This window comes from Xiphophorus maculatus, chromosome 2 (genome assembly GCF_002775205.1).
Source record: "Xiphophorus maculatus strain JP 163 A chromosome 2, X_maculatus-5.0-male, whole genome shotgun sequence".
In the NCBI taxonomy this organism is placed as follows: domain Eukaryota; kingdom Metazoa; phylum Chordata; class Actinopteri; order Cyprinodontiformes; family Poeciliidae; genus Xiphophorus; species Xiphophorus maculatus.
This window is the reverse complement of record NC_036444.1, coordinates 29,528,073-29,549,206: the sequence shown is the minus strand read 5'-3', so window position 1 is coordinate 29,549,206 and position 21,134 is coordinate 29,528,073. Positions and strand designations below refer to the sequence as shown.

General features: G+C 41.8%; 1 protein-coding gene across 2 annotated transcripts in view; it reads right to left on the bottom strand.

Moving 5' to 3' along the window:
• met (MET proto-oncogene, receptor tyrosine kinase) overlaps nt 1–21,134 on the bottom strand; it is a 122,713-nt gene that overhangs the window by 71,247 nt on the left and 30,332 nt on the right. For both annotated transcript variants that reach the window (XM_023346465.1, XM_023346468.1), the window contains exons 3-7: nt 10,085–10,288; nt 4,158–4,286; nt 3,614–3,790; nt 2,002–2,159; nt 1,358–1,472 (exon numbers count right to left, since the gene is read on the bottom strand). In XM_023346465.1, coding sequence (XP_023202233.1) covers nt 1,358–1,472; nt 2,002–2,159; nt 3,614–3,790; nt 4,158–4,286; nt 10,085–10,288 — 783 coding nt within the window. The remainder of the gene's footprint in view (nt 1–1,357; nt 1,473–2,001; nt 2,160–3,613; nt 3,791–4,157; nt 4,287–10,084; nt 10,289–21,134) is intronic.

Sequence of the window (21,134 nt, the reverse complement as noted above, 5' to 3'; positions counted from 1 at the left end):
TGTAGCCTGCAACCTTCATTTGCAGCAAATCAGACAGGAAATGAGACAGAGAGAGATAGAGAATGCAGCAAAGGTTCAGAGTCTGGAAATAGAACCCTGGATAGAACCTCTCCACAGCGCACTGCTCAGGTGCAACTTCTGCTTCGATACTGGAAACAGTGAACCCTCACTATAACGCGGTTCACCTTTCACGGCCTCGCTTCTTCGCTGAGTTTTTTGTGCAGTTTTTTTTCACTGTGCGTTGTGTTCTGCATCCTGATTTGGCTAAACAGTCTCCACGCTTCTTCTCTACCTGTGTGCCAATAATGTTATGGTATTTAAATATACGTAATACAGCTTGGCAAATTTTGGTAAATGTTTTTGCCCAGAAGAAAAAAAAAATAGTGACAACAACTACCGATAACTATGTTCTTACGAAAAAACACACCTGCACCACAGGCTTCAGAAGAAAAAGACACTAGAGAGCGGAGTCAGGCCGCAGCGTCACAGTCAGAGGAACAGTGAAATACGTGAGTCACAATTTGTCCTACTGTACTTCGTATTGATGATTAAAATGATTATTTTACTGTAAGAAAGCGTTATATTTGTTTAAAAAATGCTTGGGCCTGAAAACAGGTTTTGTTCTTTGGTTTCAATGTAGAGTATTTAATTATGTTGTATAATAATCGTAAAAAATAAAGGTAACTACTTCACGGATTTTGCCTATCACGGGTTCTTTTCAGAATGCAACCCCGCGAAAAACGAGGGTTCACTGTACATTCATATCAGATGAAAAATAAAATACTGCAGACTGACACACAGTCATGGTCATCAGTGTACACCAGTGAAAGGTTTTCAAGCCCAAAGAATGAGGCAGCGATCACCATGATGGACTGTAGGGTTTATTTTTATGCTGTGTAAACTAACGCGTCTTTTCCTCTGACAGGTTTATGGCACCTCTATTTCTGCTGTAATCACACCAACATAGGTTCTATTTACACAGAAGAGAACATCTGAAGCATAATTCGTCGTACTGGATTTTATTCAAAAGTGTCAGACTAAAAGAGTCGAATAAAAAATGCAAGCCGCATTATTCAGATTTTTAATTGCAGAGAAAATTTGGTCCTTTTCCTTCCATTTTTTTGTTGGTTTTCCACATGAAATACCTCAAATGCGTTTTGGAAGTTCTGCCTTTTATTGGGATAAACTGTCAGAAATGTCTATGGCTTTTGTAACGTAATATATATAATCTGCCTTGTGGATAATTATAGGCAGTAAAATCTTAACTGAAAGATGAGAAAATGGCCCTCATTTGGAGTCACTCTCTTCACTTCAATACAAAACAAAATCTATTCAGAAAAAAAAAAAGGCATCTTACCACAAATTTGAAGCCTTCCAGTTTGGCCACTGCGTGGCCACTGGTGACCTTCACCAAGTGTCCGGACGGCGTGAAGTTCCCACTGAACGACGGGGAACACTGAATCTCAGTCCATCTGCTCCCGACCCCCCAAACAACACACAGACCAGGCATTATTCACCACCACAGCACCCAGCATTTAGCCTAATTCAATGATCATGCAGTACCCAGCAGGAATGCACAAAGACTTCATCTTTATGTGGCATGGTGAAGGCCATCGTTTTTTAAAAATTTCCTGTAATGAAGCTGTTTGGAGCAATAAGGAGCTCTTGAGTGTGGATTTGGAAGAGACTGAAGATTGTATTCGGTGATTTTCTTTTTTTTTCCCAGCAATTTTTCAGTTAAGGTAGTCATGTGTTGAATGTGGCAGGCTGGTGGGGTGGAGGGGTTAAAGGGTGGATGCTTTTTAACATTCCTCCTTCCACACAATCGCTCCTGTTAGAGCAGCAGCCAGGTGTCTCTCTCACTCACAAAACCAACTTAGCGGCTTTGTTAAGGTACACAAACCACAGCATGACAGAAAAACCTGGTTATTGCCAGTCAATAACACTAAGCCAACGTAAACACACACACACACACGCACGCCCACACATACACACACATACCTGTTGATATTGTCCTGTCTAGCCAACTTGCACTGAGCTCCTGCCACTTCCACATTCACCATCGAAGTTTTGAAGTTCTCTGTCTTGTCGAAGCCGAAGTTGCGTCCGCAAATGGTTACGGTTGTAGAACCCCTGATTGGTCCAGAGGACGGGAACACCTGTGGCAACGCAGAGGAGAATGGTTCCATCTTTCCCACAAAGTTCTGACCTACCCGCGAACTGAAGGCAGTCAGTCATTCTATTAGATCTAAACTAAAAAAACAGTTTTTAGGTTTCAGAAAAGACCAGAATCGGACGACTTTCAACTTGAACGGGCCTGACCCGTGATTAGAAGTTTAGAGAAGGCACCATATCTAATAACTGGCAAACGCTCTTCAGAGTGGATGCAATTAAACAGGAAGCTGGTCACCTAAAATCACTTTTATTTAACTGATTTCACTGTAAAAAATGATCACAGGATGCTGCGCAGTCAGCTGGACAAACAGACAAGGATGCAAACCAAACTGGTCATTTTATCATAAACCTCTTGATGAGGAAAGAAGACAGCGGTGGACAGCAGCGGTCAATCGGAAGTGAATAAGATTAGTAATATGCAATCAAATACTGCATTTCAGAGAAGGTACATGTCTAATCATTCATAACTAGCGATGCACCAGTATGAAACTTTCTGCTGATATCCGATATCAATATTCCTTTTATGGCTGATAACCAATATTTACCGATGTTATATTTATTTATCTACCTTTTTGACACCTTTTGAAAAAGAAAAACAACCAGAAACAAAAGGCAACAAGATGGAAATAAATATTGGATGTTAACATCGGCCCAGTTTAATTTATATCGTGCATCCCTATTCGTATCCATGGAGAAAATGCCCCACCATCATGTAGCCTAGCATGTATGAAAAAAAACTGGCAAGCATCTAGACTTTTGTATGATTTTAACTCTGCTCTGCTCATTATGTCATAAACACAGTTTATGACATAATGGTATAAATTGTGTGGCTTGAATTCAGGCGAAGTTGGCAATTTGATCAAATAAAAAAATGTCAGGTTTGGGTCGGTTTCTAGGCTAGTTGTTTCCAACTTTTATAAATACTGCTGTCTGTGAGCCCCTATTAGCTGAACTACTTCCACAGACAAATCAGCTGGACACAAACAAGTAGAAGACATCGCTATGTTGGTAAAAACAACAACATTATTCCCATCCCTCACATCTGACAGCCGTCACGACGCCGCAACAAGACTGGACAATGTAGTTGAAAAGGATCAACATCACTGCATTCCTGTAGTTCAGGAATTAAAAATGTGCTGCTTCTTCTTAGTCCTACATCCGTACATCACCATATAACCATTATCTTTTGACGTTCATCAACTATTCTCTTTTATCTTTAACTCATCATGCAAAAAAACTGTTAATGCTTGCACTGCATCATCTTAAAAATTGATGAAGTGCAGCATGCATCCCATTAGAAATAAAAATGCACATAAGTTCACAGAAAAACAACAGAAATAAATGTCAGCCTGCTGTAGTTAGCATCTGTTAATCAGTTTAATATTATCCAACCGTTGACCTAATGCTGCCATATTTATACCGGCTGTACTCTGCGTACCTTGGTGATGACCGGTGTGCAGTTGTCCTGACTCCAGGCAGAGGAGGAGGGACACTGAAGTCTTCTGGTGCAGCGGCCATCACACCAGCCACACTGCGTCACTTTGGATGACAGCAAACAAGATGTACACGTGGTCAGCTGACCGCAGCCTGGGCCAATCAGAGGGATCTTGGTGATCTAGAAGGTGAAAAAATCGCAGAATTTAGAACAAAAACTTCTTTAAAAAAAGATAAAAACATTTAAATTAGGTCACTTAATTTTTATATGAGCCTGAGCCTTTATGTCAATCTAACTTCTGTTGCTGATTCAAAAGCTTTTGATCATCATCTCACCTCTACAAAAAATATCTACAAGAAAGTACACCTTGTTTCAGTTCTCTGGGTTTGTGTAAAACCACATAATTAAAGGAAGTGTAGTTACAGATAGTGAATTAAATCTGAATAGATTCCCTTCAGGATGACCTTGTGTTTCTCTTTTTTAATGTATGAAGCAAAGAACAAAAAGAACATGTAATGTTGTGGATAATGTGTGGCCTCCTGTCTACCTTGTTGCCTGTGGCCATCAGCACGGCTCCCTCAGAGTGCAGCTTGTCTGGCAGAACTACGCTGGCAGAGACGGGACTGGAGTCCAGGCCGATGTTCACATGGGGCGACATAAACCTGGAGAAGAGTACCTGGAAGGAAACACACATTACAAACATCTAGAACAGTCTCTGCTCTAGATACCAACATAGCGATTGTTTCTATTAGTAACAATTTGACATTTTGAAAATAAATTTGCTTGATGGAAACACTGCAATTTCTACAAAACAAACAAAAAAGAAAAAAACTCCTTTTTGATAAAAAGTTTTGGCGATAAAATGAGGTGGAATTTTTTGGCCGTATCAAAATTCGTTTATTTCTCAAAACTGCAATGCAAGCATTTTTTCCACATCCCACGGGTCACGTGATCAACAACCGGATGGTTTCACTGATGCAAACCACAAAGAAGAAGACGGCAGGATCACAGCATGTTTTTTATGACTTATCACATGAACAAGCTTATTCATGTGTGGTTATAATTGTGTTTCTTGTTTCAACAATAGCTGAATATCGACAAAATTTTGCACAGATTTGTAATGGAAATGCAGCTACTGAGACGCTTTCAGGAACCACTCTGAGATAATCCGATGGAGCTGTTAATCAGCCAAATTTGGTTTGGGTTGTGAGGTTTAAGTTAAAAATGGGTTTATTTATTTATTTTTTCATAACTTCAAAAGTACACAAAAGAGAGATTAAATAGAACTCAAGTGCTTAGAGTTCATAACTTTGACCTCAGTGTCAGATGTTTGACAAAGACATTTGCTTTTCTTCTTCACATTCCAGCCAAAAGGGAGGTTAGGTCAGGACGCTCTGTCAGATGGCAGGACTTTATTCACTCACCACCTTTTCATTGATGCAGAGGTAGCCTAATAAACGCCAAGAATAATAAAAAGTGGGACATATCATGTGCAGTCTGTATGTAGAAGGACTGAAGAAGCGAGAGGACATCCATAAGTTATTGCAGCGCTGTGCCAGCACACCTTGACAGGGAACTGGAGCAGAAAAACCATCCACAATGTATCATCCCTCCCTGGGGCCTCTCTACGCTGCCCTATTTTATAACATGACTGAGTAAAGCAGAGTTGTATGAAAGCAGCATTTTTTTCTTTTTCATTACTGTCAGTGCTAGGTTTCTAAAAGCTCAACGACGCTTGGCAAGTCAGGCTCACTTCAGCTTAGGATCCTCCATAGAGACGCCACATATCCAGTATGAACCCAAACTGGTTGGATAAACTGAACATGTGCAGAGACTTGCCAAAATTATTTACACCTCTTGAACTTTCTCACATTTTGTCACGTTACAACCATCATGTGAAAATCTGTGGGCAGGACAACTACCAGTTGTACTTTCCTCAGAGGAAGTGGTGAGAGGAAGACGAAAGAATTCCCACTATATTCACTTTCAGAAAGTGAATGATAAGAAATGAACTTCTTGTCACCGTTCTGTATGCTGATAGCAGGTAAACATCAACCCTCAACTCCAGGCTTACATACAATGAAATCTTGAATTTCACTAACACCCACACACACACCCACACCCCGATGTGCACGCACACACACGCCCACACACACACACACACACGCACCCACACCAACACACACACACACACACACCTGGCAACACAATTAAGACAATCCAGTGGTGAGACTTGTGGTGTGTGTGTGTGCATGTGTGTGTCTTATGGCACCGGCCAACGTGCTGGTAGATGCACTAAAGCTGTTGACTGTTTCACCCGTTGGTTCAAGCCTGCGATGCGTCAGGGCGTCCAGGAAAAACACGACACACTCAGCGTAGTAAACTTTAAATGTACTTTTTTACTCAGTCGGCTGAACCGCAGCTTGCCTTCTGCTTCCTCTGCTGACAAACATCTTGTTTTCCAGCGTCATTCTTTCACTGCTTGAACCTCATGATCAACGTTAGCTTTTGTGACAGCGAGGATAATAGGTGGCTTTCCGCAGGGGACGGGGCCACACAACAGCCATCTCTCTGGAGGTAATAGCGGTGTAAATTACAGCTTATTGTATTAAGGAGGCTGGGGGGAAGTTTGGCCTATAAACACTGGCACTGTGTAATTCCCACAGTGGGTTGACTGAAGTCGAGGGAACGCTTCCTGAGTCAGTCCACTGGGGGGGCAACCATGATCCTTTTCTTTCACTGCCTCTGCCCCATGTTCCATCTCACTTTGTCCACAAGGGCTGACAAGGAAGCTGAAACGCATGAAAAGTTGACAGGCCCTTTTGACCCAACGAACAATGAAGTTGATTTTGACGAGAACGTCTCATAGGTTTTCTTCTGCATAGATTTAGACGGAGGCAGCAGGCGGCCAGGGGGTCGTCAGGTCAAATACAAACCAGAGTGACTTTGGGGAAGAAAGGTTTCCGTCTGGGTTCAAAAGAAGGATCTTAGCGAATTGGAATTACAGAGTCAAAAATGAATTTAAAAAAATAGTTGAACAATTTAACAAATCTTACTGCCTGAACGACCTAATACTCATTCTTTCTAACATTGTTTAAGTTGAAGGTAAAGTTGAGAACTTTAGGTTTGAGTTAGGAGGATCTGTTGCTGGAATAAATCTCTGGTGGAATTGCAAAGGAGTCTGAACTTACGTCTAGAACAACAAAAAACACAAAAACAGAAGATGTCTTACAGCATGTAATTTTTATAAAACCACTCCTGACCAAAAACAGCCAATCAGAGCCAGGACTGTCAATCAGCCTCATGTACTCACTGCTCAATGTGGCGGCTATGCTAACTAGCCTGAGCATTCAAGACAGGCTGTGCTATCAGGAAAAAGCTGTAGCGTACCAGAAGGGGAGTGAGGGGATCAGCAGGCGCATGCAAGGTTGATTGACAGCGCTAAGACTCGCCTCCTGATTGGTCTTAGCTGTGATTGGTTGAGAAGGCAGAGGAGCTCAATTTATTTTGCTGATTATCTGTCACCAAACTATCTGTTACCAAACTGTCACCAAATAGTGACAGTTTCAACAAATATGCAATAAAATATACTTTATTCACAAAAGGTACATACTGCAGCTTTAAGCTGAGGACCAAAGTGACACTTTTGAGAAGATATGAATAGATAATTGATAGATTCATCCCATCTGAGTGTGAGCCTAGATTTTGAGTAAAAGTGTGTTGTTGTTTTTTGCCATGTTTGCTGCTTTAACTTTAGGCTGTACTCCTTAAAACTGGCTAGTTCTCATTTCTTCCTATTCTCATTCTTCTATCTGTATATTCTACAATCAAAACTTAAGCCTGGTTGTGTGGCTGTGTGCTCTTCTTGCCACTGCTTAACTAAGTGGTTAACTTCATGAAGTTCAGACTCCTGCTTTAGCTAAAGCTGAAAGTAAATCAGCTTGTGTATGTTGGTGGAAATGGAGCCGGTGTGGAACGGGGTTGAGGAGGGGGCTAGGCGCGAGGTGGCATGGCTGGCTTTAGGACTGACTGTGGAAAAGCACGGCAACAGGTGCAAGGAACTCACAGAATGCCGTGCGAGGGAACACGTTAGGGAACCCCGTCGTTCACCATTAACGTGCCGTTCAGCCTGTAAGCCCCTCGCTCCCCGCTGTCGCTGCCCTCCCCACCCCGCCTTTCCTTGCAGCTGTCATGCTGATTTTCCATGTCTCTGCTCCTTTTTTTGTGCATGCTTTTTATTTCTTGAGTTTCGAAAACACGTGACGCAACTCAGCTTTTGCTTTTTGTGATTCATTCCATTTGTGATAGTGTTTTAAATATGCAACACAATCTTACAGGCGTCAGTCAGCAGTCATCACCCTGACATGTTCTTTAACTGATGGAACGGCGGGTAAAGCAGGAAACAAGGTGTTACAGTCTATGAGACAACACAAGTTTGTCATTGAAAGCTGATTAAACTACAACAGCTTTGATATATACACTGCACTGTAAAACATTTGAGCCGCATTTAGTTGTGTCTATTGTCTTCTACTCTTTACGTCAAATAAAAAGCGAGTTTTAGATTTTGAACCTAAATATGTGTTTGTGAACGATAAACTTACAGTAGACAGTTGTGTTAATTTTGTCAAACCTCCAAGAGTTGAATAAACTAGAGTGTTTAGGTTAGCATTTAAACAAAGCTAAAAAAAGAAAAAGACAGGAGTGGGAACTATTTCCCAGAATGCTTAGCAGCATGTTTTTGTATCGTGTGTGTGTTACATTAATGTGACTCTTGTGTGTTATTAAGGCAAATGTTTATTATAATGCAACTGACAGTTTGCAAAGCTTGTGGATAAAGTCCTGTTCACACTAAATGTTTCTGAGCAGAATTCATTGTGATGTTTAATAAAATTCATTATCAGTTAAGAAATTTTGTTCATGCAATTTGAAACAAGAATTTCAATTAGTAAAGTAAAAAAAAGTTATTGTAAGTTATTTTAACTTGATATTAAGAGTGAAAATAACAGGTGAACTAGATGAGGGCAGTTTTTTCTAGAATATTGTGAAATAATTATTTGGTGTAATTGCAGTATTAAGTTAAAACTCACAATTCAAGATTAATTAACTTAAAAAAACAAGACACCTTATTTCTTGTTGTTAAATCAACTTCATAAACTTTCATTTCTGAGTTAAAAACCTAAACAGTTTTCTTGTTGAGTTTAATTGCATTGTCAAGGCAGCAGGTGGACTTTCATTTTAAACCACCTTCAAATGTTTTACAGTGTACTTGCATTAGTCAACTGCAGCCTTCAGAAAGCCAGATTTGGCCAGATTATGAAAAGAGACAAATAAGAACCACAGTTTATGTGCAAAGCCATCCTCCAAGTTATGTAAAGACATCAAACTATTAAAAATTAACCAATGTCTGAAATATACTCAGTGTGTTGAAGCTTTTTTACTTATGAAAAGGAATTTAATGTTATTTCATTCTGGCAGGTGTTTCCTCACATGGCAGACTTTAACTTCCACTCGTGGCACAAGATATTAAAACGCCACAATATCTCATCAAAGTGAAATCTGTCTGCACTACGCAGTTACTTCCAGCTTATGATTCTCTGGATAAATATTTCGAGTTGATGTTATGAGGCCCAGATATGAATGTGTAGTCTTTGAGCTTGGCACTCTGTGTATATAAATGTTTTAGAGAATTATTTTGAAGGAAGAATGGCAGGAGGTTCTGACAAATCCATTGAAACTGGCATTGAAGAAGAGTTCATTACTTCCAAAAAGCTTGTGTGGCAGCAGTACTCAGTGAAGAAAGAAACAGTGATGTACGTGATACAAACATTTTGTAAACACAGCAAAAATGCTGCCACAGGCCAACTGTTAGCTGCTAGCGAAGCTAAAGTTAGCATCCAATCTGTCGGTCATAGATTGAAGGACTATTTCACAGTATTTCATTGAGTTCAGACTGCAGTCATCACCCCTGTTTCAAAATTTCAACAACTTAAGACTGATAAGACTTAAATATAGATAGCTCCATGTTGAACTGAGACCTGTTTTAAATGGCAAAAGCACAATAAAGGAGCATTGCCTATGCTTTTTTAAATTTATTTATTCTTTGCCTAAAAACCAGCTTAGAATTTACAAATTAGACAAATAAAACTGAAAAATCCTGAGGTTTCAGAATCTTAAAGATTCCTAATGATTCTGTAATCAGTTTGGGTTTTGTTCCACTTTTAGTTATGTAATAAAAACCATATTGTCTTGTTTTGTTGTGTAGCAATTTTTTTAATGGCCTGGATGTATTTTGATGTATTTATGTAGTTTCTACCTGCTTAGTCCTAACAGAGAAACTTCCATCTAATTTACTTACTCCCATGCGAACGCCTGCCACATTAAAAGAAGATAAAATAAAAAATTGACATACTGCACAGAATTTTGGTTTTACCGAAATTCGCAGTCAAATCAGAAGCCTGGTGTTGATCTCCTAACCTGTATATGTCGTCCGTCTGCCGTGCCGAGGTACGCCACAGTGCGACCATTGACTGGAACCACTGTAATTGACGTGACCAAGGTGTTCTTTAAGTCCTTGTGCCAGTACTCCAGCCTCTGGACAAACTGGGTCACCTGCAGGCGGTACATGCCCTCCTTTCCCTCGTGGATTCCTTCATGGGGGTCGCAGTCGTCTGAGGAAGTCTGCAAAGAAACCATACGGCATCAGACAAAAAATCCAACTGAGAAATTGCTTTCTGTTGTGGTTTCAAGTGTGATTTAAATTTTTTCCCAACATCACCAGCAACAACATCCATTTATCTATTAAAAGGAGAGTCTGGAGTTGGCATAAAAGGCGGCTGATCACCAGAGATAATTAGAAAACTGCTGAGAAGGAGACAGGGGTTACATTTCACTGTTCAAACAGAGCCTCTTGCTATATAATATCATGTAGAACTATCTGTTTTCATATCTGACCCAGTGGGGGGAGGGTTAGAAGCCAAACCTGCTAAGCCCCCCCTTTAGCTACTCTTTCATCAGGCTGAGCTCGTAATGGAGGTCTGGCTATGATAGCACCTCTAGGGCAGGAACGTGTTTTGTTGGACAGTGAGGACTGCTGGATTTCATGGGAAAAGGCCAGACTTTCATGCTGTTTTTCATTCCTCTGACTGCTTTCCTCTACAACTGTCTCTACATGTTTTTTTTTCTACTTTCTGAACCTCTGGTTTCTTACAGACTAAGGATAAAGACCCAAATCTCACTTTCTCTCCATTGTTTTGTCTGGAGCTTCTGGATCTTACAGTGAAAGCACAACTTGTGTCCAGGGTTTGATCCTCTCTCCGTCCTCCCCCTTCCCTTCCTGGCCAATCTTGTTTTACTGCCTTTGCTCTTTGCCTGTTTAGTCGTGGCATTCTGTCCCCCGGCCTCAGATTTCATTAATTATTAATGACCCAGGGGGTGGCAAGTCTCTCGAGGCTCTTTAGGTCCTTGACCTGAACGCTTGACCAAGCCGTAGTTTTCTGCTGTTTACTCAGCTCCGGCGCGTGACCTCTCCACCAGAGTCATAGAGCGCAAGTTGAACGATCATGGCAACTTGTTAAAAACGTCAAGCTGAAGCTGAAGAACCGATCTGGACTCCAGACAACGCTCTGGTTCAACATATTCTTGCATCCGATGAAGTCATAGCAACATTATTTGCGGTTTGTGTGAACCTTGCTCGGTCATTTGTTTAGGCAGACAGGCTTTGAAGATCAAGAGAACAATAAGGTTATAATAAATCTGGAAAGTTCATTTATTCTTTTTCATTTATTCTTCTAGAAGGGTTAAGATAGAAACTCAGAGACACGGTCCAACCTGACAGTCACACAGTGGTTACATTTTAAAAATGCTTAATATGAACCCATGAGGAAGCTGAAGGAAATTGAAATTTGGCAGAACTGTTGAATGCACTCCTGCTGTACATCTGGTAGCAAAAAAAGGCCAGCTTATCTGCCTTGAATTAACTAAAAAAAGGGAAGATGGTTCAAATTGGATAAAAAGTTACAGTCTGTGACTGAAACGTATTAAAAACTGGATGACAGAATGGACACGTATGCACAAAGAAAATAAAAAAAAAAAACACAAAATGTCTCAAGAAAAGTCAAAGGATTGATTTCTCGTTTGAACATGAAGTAGAAGTTGTGCGTTTTAGAACATCTTCACAGTGTCTATTATTTTTGAGGAGGTTTCGTTTAAACCATTTACACTTTTTGGAGAAAGCGGCTAGTACTCAGCAGTTGCTAAAACCAATTCCTCTTAAAAAATACCTGACACCGACACATCATCACTGCAAAACTGGTGTCATTCTGAATGAAACAGCAGGCCCTGGGCTGATTATTTTCAGAGCAAGCAAACAGGACGTTTTTGTGTTTGCTGAAGCGGAGCAGTCTGATGTGACGGGTGAGCGGTGAGCCGCATTCCTCTGCCTCTGCTGAGGTATTCCTGTGGATCAAGAAGATGAGATTGGACAGCGGAAGGCTGTTTTGACAAGTTCTGTTTAAAGCTGCGCTGCTATCCTTGGCTGGTTCTTGGCTGGAAGGCAGCCTTTTCTGGAGGCGTCGTCGCCACCACATACCAGGAAAACAGGTTCAACAACACGCCAATGACGTCATGACTCAAATATGTCACTTCAATTAAAAAAGAAAAATTTCAAAAGTAGTATGCTGGAAAAACTATGGAAGAGTTTTCCATTAAAAACTGGTGAACAAACAGCATAGCGAAGGTGAAGGAAAAAACCAGACAGGTCAAGGTAAAGTAGACAGGCCGTTGCCTTTCTACACAACAATTCTCATCTCCTTTTAGTGCTCCAGCTGAAATTTGTTCCATTGAGCTCAAATTTTCAGGATCCATCTCATCCTGGCCAATCAGTGAACAGAAGGGAAGAGCTGTGAACGATGATGTTGAATTTCTGTGCTATTTTTGCACTGTGGTTTTAGAGGAAGTGAACAGAGGAAGTTGGCCAGACAGATAAAGTTCGATCTAAATTTCTACCTCATTAATTGGGGCCAGTAAAAGCAGCTGGAAGCCGATGAATACAGGCTTTGATAGGTGAGATGTGCCAGTTAAACAATGAGCAGGTCCATGTTGAACAAGCTGAAGATGTGGTGGGAATGCATGAATGCTCGACTGTTGCAATGCAAGGCAATGCTGGTAAAGATGTCGTTCTCTTTTCACAGATGGGGAAGGTTGTTTGCAGCGCACGCAATTTCCAATAAGTTTTTTCGTGCAACTGGTGTGCCACATACATCACAGCCAAACATTAATGACTGGATAAGATCCCATCCAATCGTTTTAAATTTCAACAGAGTCTGAGCCTCCAGCAAGTCGAGACTCCAGACCGCCTGGATGAAGCAACAAGGCAAAAACAGTATTCCAGAATTCTTTGAACATCTCATAAAGCTCTGTGTCCATCTACCATCTGAAAATGGAGTATGACACAAATAGCAAACATATCAAGACATGGCCGTCCAACTAAACCCACTGACCAGGCAAGGAGAGTCAACAGGCAACAGAGATCCTGAACTCAAGTGGGAGGCTGCTGACTGGAGAACTCAACATAAATCTGGCCCTTCTGGCAGAGAGGCAAGAAGAAAACCATTGTTGAAAGGAAGCGTTGATGTTCTTCATGTCCCAGACTATTTTCTGAAGCAGTCTGTAAGCCATGCAATAGTAACCCTGCGGCACATACTGTATGTAAGATACTGTACACTTCTTGGCCCCATACTTAACCAACAGCCTTTGTCCCCAAAACAATGGCCCCGCGATTGAATTTCCATGTTGTGAAGCTCCCAAAGCTAGCGGCACTGCTTGGGAGTGTCTAAGAGAGGTGAAAGGTGATCCCTGTGGCTTAATGTCATTTTCCTACTCTCCCTGTGGCCCCTGGGCCCTGTGTGAATAAACACACTAATGCCTGAGTGCGAAGCCTTGGACTGGGTTACTCGCAAAAGTGCTTTTGAATATACAAACTGCATCTGCGATGCAAAAATAGCGTAACAGCAGTGCCGCTAATGTATGAAAATACACACCGCGTTGCTGAGGCTTATTAGCTCTGAGTTAGCAGACTTGCGCACATGCTCGGACGCAGTCTGTCTCGTTTGCAGGGGCGCTCAGCTGGCTTTCTCTCTGGAATAACAGACCTTTGACCTCTTGGTTGTTTGTGCAGTGTTGCGCTCCAGGCAGCGGGGCGTTTCGGTTGTCACCGGGGTGTGTGAAAATGCATTTCTGAGAGACGGCAAAATGCAAAACAAAATGAAAATGGACACGTGCTGGTCAGGGTGGGCGTCAGGGACGTTGGAGCGCAGTCCTCCGTCTGGTCTCTGACACACACGACACTCTGCAACCTGAGTCTGTAGCAGTAATTACCGTGATGTGTAGGTGTTGCATGTGTGCATGTGGGGGTGGGCATGTGTGTGTGTGCCCAGAAGCACAGGTGGCTGTGAGAAAGCCATACACAGTGTCATGTGTTAATGTCTGTTAGCATGTGCGGGTGTTGCGGGAAACCAAGTGTTGGAGAATAAGGAGAGCTGACAGTAAGGTGAGGACAGGGCCATGGAGCTGCCCTCAAGATGTCAACAAAGACTACGGGGAGAGGGGTTAGGCCACCTTTGGGTTATGAGCAGGACTGAGAATCACAAGTACAAAAGATCAACACAAGTTGATATGTTATATGTTATAAATATCAGGCCTTTTCAAAAATGCCAGAAAGAAATGTTTTAATTAATATGAACAAACTGTATTATTTGTAATGTAAATGGCAGAGTTTATAATGACAGCTATCAGTATGAATGTACTGTAGATCCACATTAGCATTTTTATTAACTAGCATGTGGCTTTAGCTTTGACTTCTCTAAAGAAGTGACTGTTTTAAACATTCTGGCCTCTCGGTAGCTCTGTCATATTGTCACATTTTTGTGAACTGGATGTTTCCAAAAAATAAATAAAAAAATTCCTATGCTGAAAGAATAGCAGAAACTAACAGCCTATTCTACACGCCTGTAGCAGTACAAAATGGCCCCACCATCAAAGCACTGTTAGACAGTGGATCAATGGTTTGTACAATAAGTGAGTCCTCTGTTCAGTCCCTTTTACAGCAGAGTCCTGACATAATGAAAGGCACTGCTGAAGAGTATGTCATTATAGGCTATGGTGGACAACAGGTTTTCCCCAAAGACATGTATGATCTTGATGTCATGGTTTATGGATGCAGGATGATAATTCCACCAATGGCTGTTCCAGGCCAGCAATGCCATCAAACACATCCTAACCCAACTAAAGAACATTGGCAGTTACTGGAGACTAGTTTCCTCACCCAACAATGGCCAGCTGGCCACTGTCAATTTCTGTCACTGCTATCCAACACAGAACGTTGGAGGGGTGATTGCATTCCAGATAAAGTAGGGACAGTGAAAGTCAAGAGTTGGGTGACCCTGAAACCACAGGGTCACAGGGTTGCTGCAGCCCTCGTCCCGTGGAGGCTGCAGCAACAACTGTGAGGTCTTTGCTCTGAGCGTGAAAAGTGAGGCAAACGCAAAAGAAAGTTTTCACACACATTTTCATAAACTTGGTAAAGCTTTGCAACAACACTGTTTAAACCCGATGCTGTGTCCAGTTTAGCTAACATCTAAGCACAGTTCAGTTAAAGCTGCCTTGAAGATATTTATGCATATTCAAACAACTGCTACAAAAGACTTAGTTCATTTACATTCAATTTAGCTGCAAAGAGTCTTTTATTCCACAGCATATTCTCCTGAGATTCCTTGTTCAATTTTATTAAGCATTTTGTCAAATTCTCAGTAAGTGCTCAGCCACTTATGCCTGTGTCTGAGTGTGAAGAAACACAGTGAACCAATCTGACCTCTGAAGACAACTGGTGTTTGTAAAAACTAAAAAAAATTAAACTTTACTTTTGTTCTGCTTCACAATAATGCACAACTTTGTTTTGGTCTGTCGCATAAAAGCTAAAAACAAACAAACAAACTCAAGTTTGTAGTTTTTTTTTTTTTTTACTTTTATTCAAACAATTCCTTGACATTGTCACATAGTCCACACTTATGTATTTTTACATTGCAACATAATTGTAAACACAACTTTCAAACATACATAGTCCAGAACTCCCCTCTCCCCATCCCTCCTTATAATATCACAGAAAATCAGGCCCGTTGCTCCAGGTATAGATTTACAGAAGCCCATCTTTTATTATAAATGTCTTTCTGCAACTTCTAGGTTGCTGTTGGATCTTCCATCAGGTTGACAGTCCTCAATCTCTGGACCCATTATTTTAGGGTAGGTGAATGTGGTTTCAGCCAGTTCGCAGTGATCACCTTGTGAGCAATCAACACCAGGGCTCACAGCATATATTTTGTATTGGTATCTTCCGTCGGAAGATTAACATCCTCTAGAACCACTCTATGGATTTCCAAGGTCATATTCAGGTTTAGTATTTTTCCTATTTCCTTTTTAATCATCTCCCAACAGCCTTTCACCTTTGGGTATTCCCAAAATATGTGGGAAAAATCTCCTATCTGTCCGCACTTCCGCCAGCAGATCAAGTTTGTAGTTGTAATATGAAAAAATCAGAGAAAGCACAAGACAACATATAAGATGCCACTCATCTGCTCCGTAGTTCGAAAAGCCTTTGATGGAAAAAGACCCCTGAATTAAATTTTGTACCTTTGGGATTTCCTTAAGCCTTGTAATGTGTCCAGAGGCCTCCGGACACATTACATACAGGATCCTCTCTGTCTTCAGACTTAAACTAAGTCAGCAGACTGCACACTGCAGGAGCATTTCTTCAGCCAAACAGCTCTGGAGCCACACACCAGGATGCCCGGTCGACACAGATCTACAGGAAGGTGTTCTGCCAATGAATGCAGTCTTGGCTTTATGCTTCTTGTGAATTACATCTGAAAATTTGTGTCATTTCTTAGATGTTTTCGAAGTACAAGGTGACAGAGATGTTGCTGAGCTGGAAAGCGTCGGGAATGACACAGCGATCATTTTTCAACATTTTTCTAACAAGCCACTTCCTGCACGAGACTCTTCCTGACCAAAACCTGAAATTCTCATGTGCCCCGGGGGAAAAGGATATACCCTTGTTCAGAGCGGATGCTGAAAATATAATCTCATTGTTTCATGAAAATAGCTCCCTTTCAAAGCCCCTCTAACAGACCCTGGAGTCAATGTTGGCCCTCAGACTTCATCATTCCCTCTTTTCACCTGCCGTCTTTCTTTGTTTTGTTTTTTTTTGTTTGTTTCCTTTCCCTCGCCTGCCTGCCACACAAAAACATGCACATTCATTTTTTAGATGAACCGTAGAGACGTGTGCATCGAATCCAGAACAGATGCAAAAGAAGATGGTATGAGATGTCATGATCCACTTACAAAGTGATCTCGTAACAACCTGAGCTGAAAGACCGCTCGCCAACGAAGTAGTCAATACCAAAAAAACCGAGTTGTGATGTCAAAGACAAGGAAAGTACATTTTTAGAGATATGTGTTGTATTCTAAAATTGAACTCTTTTGCCATAATGATCACTGTTGGAGAACAAAGCTAACAAGATTATGAACACTATAAGGGATCATGTGTTATTGTTTTGCTGGACAAGGAATCGGTGTTCTTCACTTCATGGCTTCATAAGGACTGAACAGTTTGTGGAAAGACATCATCCAGGAAGTCGAAGTTTCGGCTCAAATGGCCTGAATGACCCGAGTCATACAGCAAACCTGTTACAAAGTGGCTTAAGGAGGACAAAGTCAGAGTCAGTTTAGCTTGCAGAGCTAACAAGTATTTGAGTCTACAAACCTGACTCAGGCCCCGTCCACACGGAGGCGATTTTATGTGTGTCTGAAAATGTTTTTTGTCGTTTAGGCTGTGCGTCCATGTAGATTTGGTTTTTTGGGAAACCAGAAACGATCATTTTTCAAACCGGGTTCCAGAGTAGATACATTCCGGAAAACATTTCATGTGTGGCCATGATAGCCCCGTCGCTTTTAAAGCTACGATGTCAAAGCTTCGTCTCTGACGCGCCTCACTCTCACAAATAATTTAAAAAAAAGGCTGTTGTTTTTTTTTCTGTATGTTGTCCTCTGGCAGTGTTACAGTGCCACCGATTGGCCCAGCAGACATACTACATCGCATTCTCTGGCCGTGTGGACGCACGACTTTCTGAATTGCTTACAAAAATTACGCTGGCTCAGTCAGGAGGAATGAACTAAGAATCCAACAAATTACTATGAGAAGCACACAGATAGGCTACTCAAAACTGTTTGACTCAAGTCACACAGTTTAAAAAGGAAAGTGAAAGGGAACTCTATTAAATAACAAAGAAACATATGTAAATCTCATTATCCTCACTTTTCGCAAATAATCTTGGTTATCATTACAGAGCCAACGCAGGAAAAAAAGTGAGAATGTGTCTTATTATGCAGTGTATGACTTTTCAACAGAATGCGTATGGTTGAATGAGCCCAGCGAAGAAACAATCCTCAGCTCTGCTTACTGGCAGGTTGAGTGATTACTGCGCATCCTCTGCTTCCTTTAAAAGTCTAAAATATCGTCTCTGAGAGCACAGAGGGGATGATTTTTCACCTCTGCTTCACAACTTCTGCTCCGGGATGGATCACATTATATTTTTCCTCCTCTTCTCAGAGATAGGGGATTTACGTGATTCAAAACAAGACGAAGGAATTATAGACTACTGAGACCGCCATGGAGGCCAGAGGACAATCGAAGCTGCTCTCAGAAAGTCTGACTGATTTCACCACTTTCTGAAGGCAAAGGCACATTCTTGGGATGAGCTTTCCAGAACCGTTCCTTCAAATACATATTTTGGTCAGGCTGACTTAGGTTTCAACTTGCAGATCAAAAGGGACTAGCAGGGTCGACTCCCTAACAGATACCTTCAAATCACAGCAAAGATACATCTAAAAAAACAAAAAAAAGAGTTCACAAGAACAAGTTCCAAACTGACACAGTTTGGAACTAATTTCAGTGGCAGTGATGCAACAGGCAGCTCTTTATGGGGCTAGTCGGGTTAGCATCCATACCGCTATCATGCTAGGTGTTTCATAAAAACCTCAGACATATGAGATACATTACATCATGTAAACCCCGGAGGCCTGCATTTTCCACACCAGACATATGGTGAATGACTCCTGCTGGACTCATTCTGTTCTTCTTGACTTTTATTTGCTTGAATAATGAAGTCTCGCTGACATCTGTGACATCTACAGTGAGGGAGCTCCGCCAGGGAGCATCATGGAAGATGCTACTGACTTATCACTGGGATGGACAAAGAGGAAACGGCATCAAGATTTAACCCAATTTAAAGGTTTAATTATTCAAACTACTGTATATATGTACGTACGTATGTACGTACGGACAGACGGACACCTTCAAATTTTGTTCATAAAAATACTGCTTTAGAAGTTAACTTTGCTAGAAATCAGCAGGCTGGAAAAACACAGATCTATAGAAAGACTTTATGTGATCAAGGTTAATTTCTGAGATATATGTATATATATATATATATATATATATATATATATATATATATATATATATATATATATATATATATATAGACCTGAGAGAGAAAATTATGACCCGAATGACAACCAGACCTCCTCGGCGCCAATTACAACGGCTGAGTGAAGTACCATCAGAAAGCCTCATTGAGAATGTGAATGCAGCATTGAGAACGATCCCTACCAACACCATAACAGAAACCAATGAGCTGATCTACAACTCAGCATCAGTGATCCTTGAGATACTTGGCTATAAGAGCAGCCATGAGACCCAATACCCACCGTGGAAAAGACGGTTAGAGGCTAAAATCAAGGAAACAAGGAGGGAAGTGAGCCAACTGTCAGAGCTCCACAAGGGTACAATGAAAAGACCAGTACCCATAAAGTACAGGCAGATGCCCATACCTGAAGCACTCGAAACTGCCAAACAGAGGCTCCAAGCCTTGGCCAGCTGCCTAAAGAGATACACAAGGGAGAATGAATCCAGAAGGATTAACCGGCTCTTCTCCACTCAACCAGCTAAGGTGTACTCTCAATGGCGGGGTAATAACAACTGAGTAGACCCACCAAGGCTGGAGACTGAACGATACTGGAAAGGCATATGGGAAAGGGAGGCATCCCACAACAGCAATGCACAGTGGTTGATCTCTCTACGAGAGGACCATAGTAACCTCCCTGAGCAAGCCTTGGTAACCATCACTGTGACAGATGTCCAAGAAAGAGTCTCAGGTATGAAAAACTGGACAGCACCAGGGCCTGACATGATCCATGCCTACTGGCTAAAGAAACCCTCCATGAGCAACTGGCAGGCCAAATGAACCAGCTGCTACAAAGTGGGACTCACCCTGAATGGTTAACTGAAGGGCGGACAATCCTAATCCAGAAGGATCCATCAAAGGGTCCAGTCCCACCCAACTACCGACCAATAACCTGCCTCTCCACAACATGGAAGCTCATGTCAGGCATCATAGCGGCCAAGATAAGCAAACACATGGATAAACACATGAGCACGGCACAGAAAGGTATCGGTGTAAATAGCAGAGGAGCCAAACACCAACTCCTCGTAGACCGCACAGTTGCCCGAGACTGCAGAACCCGACACACCAACCTGTGCACGGCTTGGATTGATTACAAGAAAGCCTATGACTCAATGCCGCATACCTGGATCATTGAATACTTAGAGATGTATAACATCAACAGGACTCTGAGAGCCTTCATTGCAAACTCAATGAGGCTGTGGAAAACCACCCTTGAAGCCAACTGCAAACCACTTGCACAAGTGTCCATCAAATGTGGCATATACCAAGGAGATGCTCTGTCCCCGCTACTGTTCTGCATAGGCCTGAACCCCCTCAGCCAAATTATCAACAAGACTGGCTATGGATACCGACTCAAAAATGGGGCCAACATCAGTCACCTTCTCTACATGGATGACATCAAGCTGTATGCCAAGAGTGAGCGAGACATCGACTCACTGATCCACACCACCAGGATCTACAGCACGGACATTGGGATGTCATTCGGACTAGAGAAGTGTGGTCGGCTGATCACCAAGAGGGGGAAGGTCATCCGCACAGAAGGGGTCTCACTCCCAGAAGGAACAATAGCAGACATAGAGGACAGCTACAAGTACCTAGGTATACCACAAGCAAATGGCAACCTCGATGAGGTCACAAGGAAAGGAGCCACAGCCAAATACCTCCAACGAATAAGGCAAGTCCTGAGAAGCCAGCTCAATGGCAAGAACAAAATCCGTGCGATAAACAGCTATGCCCTGCCAGTAATCAGATACCCTGCTGGAATAATTAGCTGGCCAAAGGAGGAGATAAAAGCCACGGATATTAAGACTAGAAAACTACTAACAATGCATGGAGGGTTCCATCCCTCCAGCACCAAATCCAGCACCCTGAGACTGTACACGAGCCGCAAGGAAGGAGGCAGAGGACTAGTGAGTGTGAGAACCACAGTCCAGGACGAAACAGCTAAG